Source organism: Eimeria tenella, genomic scaffold (genome assembly GCF_000499545.2).
Source record: "Eimeria tenella Houghton genomic scaffold, Eth_scaff49, whole genome shotgun sequence".
In the NCBI taxonomy this organism is placed as follows: domain Eukaryota; phylum Apicomplexa; class Conoidasida; order Eucoccidiorida; family Eimeriidae; genus Eimeria; species Eimeria tenella.
Window position 1 is genome coordinate 225,478 of NW_013543393.1, and position 4,396 is coordinate 229,873.

At 56.9% G+C, this 4,396-nt stretch overlaps 2 protein-coding genes across 2 annotated transcripts in view; both read right to left on the minus strand.

Moving 5' to 3' along the window:
- Positions 1-606, minus strand: part of ETH_00023720 (uncharacterized protein) — a gene marked incomplete at both ends in the record, with an annotated part of 2,241 nt that extends 1,635 nt beyond the window's left edge. Inside the window, one exon of the mRNA XM_013377247.1 lies at positions 25-606. Within this exon, the coding sequence (XP_013232701.1) occupies positions 25-606 (582 nt within the window). The remainder of the gene's footprint in view (positions 1-24) is intronic.
- An 892-nt stretch (positions 607-1,498) lies between these two features.
- The window catches only part of ETH_00023725 (uncharacterized protein), a gene marked incomplete at both ends in the record, with an annotated part of 3,156 nt that continues 258 nt past the window's right edge, over positions 1,499-4,396 (minus strand). Inside the window, 2 exons of the mRNA XM_013377248.1 lie at positions 1,499-3,161; positions 3,848-4,332. Of these exons, the coding sequence (XP_013232702.1) occupies positions 1,499-3,161; positions 3,848-4,332 (2,148 nt within the window). The remainder of the gene's footprint in view (positions 3,162-3,847; positions 4,333-4,396) is intronic.

A 4,396-nucleotide genomic window follows, 5' to 3' on the forward strand; every position in this document is an offset into this window, starting at 1 on the left:
GCCCAGCGGCTCCACGCGGGCCACCGCGGCTGCGGAAATGTGGGCGGCGAGGGCGCGCCACTTGGGGCGGAGGAAGCTGGGGTAGAGGCCGAGGTGGGGGAGGAACTCGAGGCGGTCTGCTGCTGCTGCTGCTGCTGCTGCTGCTGCTGCTTCGAGCGGCAGGAAGCGGCCCAGGCTGCTGCTCCACTCCCGCACTATTGTCCGCTGCGCCGCGCTGAAGTGCAGAAACTCGCCGCGCTGCCCCGTGCTGCCGAGGGCCTCCTCCACGCGCATTTGCGTGTACGTGCACCTTGCTGCTGCTGCTGCTGCTGCGGGCGCTGCTGCTGCTGCTGCTGCTGCGGGCGGCGCTGCTGCGGCCCAGTGCAGGAAGTGGCAGCCAAAGTCGATGTTGCGCACGCCCTTGAAGTTCGGGCCGACGCGCCACTGCGCCAGGTCGAGGCCCAGCAGCAGCTGCTGCGGCGTCCGCAGCAGCAGCAAAGTGCAGCCGCTGCTGAGGCTTGCTGCAGTGACCCGCGGGAACAGCTCTTCCTCCGGAGTTTCCATTCCGCTGCATGCACTGGACCTTTTCTTTTCCGCTTCGCCTTCGCTGCGACTCTTCACTTGCATGCAGCTGCCACCAAAGTCCACAACGGAGCCGCAGCACTCTGCTTTCTCAACTCCGCACTTTGCTTTCTTCTCTTTTCTTCTTTTTCTCTTCCTTTTTGCAACAACTCACCCCAGGGGCCCCCTGCCGCTGCTGCTTCCCGCCCCGCCTGCAGCGGGGACCTGGGGGGCCCCTGGGGGGCCCCAGGGGGCCCCAGGGGGCCCCAGGGGGCCCCAGGGGGCCCCAGGGGGCCCCAGGGGCCCCTGGCAGGAATCCATGTTAAATAACGTGGCTTGTTCATTTTCTATTTATTTTTGAGTTCTTTTTTGTATTTATTTGGCATTTTATGTTCGAAAAGCTATTTGATTCTAGTCCATTTGTGCTGCAGCAGCAGCTGCTGCTGCTGCATTCGCCGCTGCTGCGGCATTTGCTGCTGCAGCAAAGTGCTCATTAAGGCATTAAATGTGTAAAAGACTTTTAGGCATTTGGTGTTGTTTGGAAAGCAAAAGAGGATTTCTTTTGAATAGCGAAAAGGGCAGCTGAAATGCCCGCAAGTGCAGGGTTTCGAAAGAGGGAAAACGAGAAGCAAAAGAAAATTCTTTGGTATTTTTAGCAATAATTCAACAAAACTTGCAATTATATTTCAACTATTTCGCAATTTGAATTCAATTCATGTTCATTTTGCTGCCAACGTGAATTCCTATTTCGCCAGCGCTGCTGTCGATACACCTGAACAGCCCTGAGCTGCGCATACACCTGAAACCCGCCGCTTCAGCCCCCAGCCGAAAGCAGTTTCATTTATTTGAATTTCGCCTTTATTGCTTTAATTTCCTTTTAATTCTTTTAATTTCCTTTTAAATTCTTTTAGTTTCAGTTTTATTCTTTCAACTTCAGCGCATTTCCTCAACTCCGCCTTCATATTTCCTGAGCCGTGCCGTCGCAGCACAGCGGCCGAAAGCTCAAATCTGCTGCTGAGCTGCTGCGGACTGAAGAAGCAAATAAAGAGACCCGGTGGCCCCAGAGGAACCTTAAACTTGGCAGGCTCTGCTCCTGTTCTTGCTGCTGTTGCTGCTCCTGTTCTTGCTGCTGCTCCTGTTCTTGCTGCTGCTCCTGTTCTTGCTGCTGCTGCTGCTCCTGCTGCTGCCGCTCTTGCTGCTGCTGCTCTTGCTGCTGCTGCTGCTCCGCACTCACGTGCCACTGCTGTTCTCTTTCCTGTAGGAGCTTTTCCGCGCTCGCCGGATCCGCCGGACAAAGAAACATTGAAAACTTGTCCGACGCCCCTTGCTGCTGCTGCTGCTGCTGCTGCTGCTGCTGCTGCTGCTGCTGCAGTGTGTTTAGTATTCCTGTTTCTGCTGCTGTTGAAATTGAATTGGAGAAAGGGAGAAGATGGAATGTATCGGGCGAGTTATTTCGCTCGGAGTTTTGGGAGTCTGAGAGAGAATCATCTGACCCCATGTTGCTGCTGCCGCTGCTGCTGTTGCTGCTGCTGCTGCTGCAGCTGTAGCTGCTGCTGCCTGTATTATCGGTGGTGTTGCTCCTGTCGCTGTGCTGCCCTTGTGCTGCTGCACTGTTGGAAAAATTGCGAATGAACGAGAGCTCCTCCTGCAGCTCTTGCTGACTTAGCTGCTGCTGCTGCTGCTGCTCGTGCTGCAGCAGCAGCAGCTGCTGCTGCTGCTGGTGGTGAGGCAGCGCGCACGGCCGCGCAGGGCTGTCTTGAACGAGCTGCAGCAAAGACTGCTCTATGCGGACAGCACATTCGTTGCTGGTGTCATTCCAGCTGCTGCAAGTTCCCAAGTCTTCCTGCTGCTGCTCTTCCTGCTGCTGCTGCTGCTGCTGCTGCTGCTCTTGGGTTTCAAGAGAAACAGTCCCACTGTACTGCTCCTCCTCATTCCACATATGAAATGGCTGCTGCTGCTGCTGGTGGTGGTGGGCGAGGGGCACGAGGGCGCGGAAGGTCCAGAGCCCGGCGGCGGGGAGGCAGGGCGGGTCGCCCATGGGGCAGCGCTGCTGCTGCCAAGCAGCAGCAGCCTTGCGGTGCAGCAGCGCGCCGCGGGGCAGCAAAAAGCGGCGCGCCTGGACGAAGGTGCAGTGCTCGTTGCCCGCCGGGGTGTACAGACGGTAGAAGCGCGAAAAGGGCGGCGCGAGCAGCAGGTCCTGCAGCTTGGGGTGTCCGTACACCCCGGCGTCGAGCCGCTCGTGGCTCGTCCACCGCACCAAGTCCTTGAGCTGCGCGAGGAAGACGCCGAGGGGCTCGGGGTCGACGACGCGGCGCAGCACGCGCAGCAGCGCCGCTGCTGCTGCTGCTGCTGCTGCGGCCTTCGCGCCCGAGGGGTCGCTCGCGTGCCGCAGCAGGAACTCCCGCGCTGCTGCCGGGCACGCCGCCACTGGGATTAGCGTTTTGTCGCGGTACGTCAAAACCCGCGCCCACGAGGCCAGCTGCACCATTCGGATGAGGTCTCCGAGGCGCAGCTTGCGGAACGCCGGCACTTGCTGCCGCAGCTGCTCGGCCAGGGCGTAGCGGCCCTCCGAGAACGCCCCTGCTGCGCTGCTGCTGCTCCGCAGCTTCTCGATGAAGTACCTGCAGCGGCAGCAGCAGCAGCGGTTGTTGTTTGAGTGGTGTTTCAGCTGTTGTTTGAGTGGTGTTTCAGCTGTTGTTTGAGTGGTGTTTCAGCTGTTGTTTGAGTGGTGTTTGTTGCGTGGCGCTTTAATGGCATTCAGGAGGGAAGTGGAAAGCAACCGGGTACAAACAAATGCAGTGGCGAAACAATTCAACAAATAACAGAAAGTGCTAAAACAATACAACAAGGGCAAATAAATTATACAAACGCAGTAGCTTCGACTTGTGGAACCAATCTGCTGAGTCGGCCTTGCTTCCTTCTCTGCACACCACCGAATACACCAAGTCAATGCAGCACTTCGGACTTTTTGGACGCGATTTCCCCAAATCAATCGAACAACCAACCAAATAAACCACACGGAACAACAAGTGAACCAAATGAAACAAACACAACAAACAAAAAGCAAACACGGAAAACAGACTTGTTGAATTCGATCCACTGCTGCTGCGTGTGACTGCTTCCCTGGCTCGGGTGTCTGTACACCGGATAAAAGAAGCACTTCGGACGCTCCGAACGCGCTTTTTCCAAATAAACCAAAATTAACCAGACAAACCATAACTAAACCCAAAATAAGACCAAAGGAAGCAGAAAAGGAAGCAAAAAGGCGCAAAGGAGCTAAAAAGAAGCTGAAAAGCGGAAAACGGACTTGTTGAATTCGATCCACTGCTGCTGGGTGTACTTGTTCTCCTTGGCTCGGGTGTCTATAAACCCCGCGAAGTTCTTCGGGACCAGTTCGTCCTTCAAAAGAAGAACCCAACCATTTTCTCCCTTTACTCTTTTTTCAATCTTGGTGGTGACTTTGCTGCTGCTGCTCATGGCCAGCGCGAGGATCTCGGGGGGCCCCCAGCTGCTGCTGTCGGTCTTTTTGCGCAGCTGGTGGGCCACTTCGCCTGCGAAGGGTTTGATGCCTTCAGTGTAGAGGAACTGGAGGCAGCAAACGAGTTGCTGCTGCAGCAGCAGCAGCCCGGGGGGCCCCCGCTGCAGCAAAAAGCTGCACAGGGGGGCCCCCTCCACCCGCGGCAGTATGCTGCCGTCGCTCAGCCGCAGCACATCCACTCCTGCGATTCTTTGCTTCTGCATTTCCTTTTGCTGCTGCCGCAAAATGCTGCGGAAGCTGCCGTCCCCCACTGGCTGCAGACACAGGCTGTTCAGCGGATACGGCGGCCTGCTGCTGCTGCTGCTGCTGCTGCTGCTG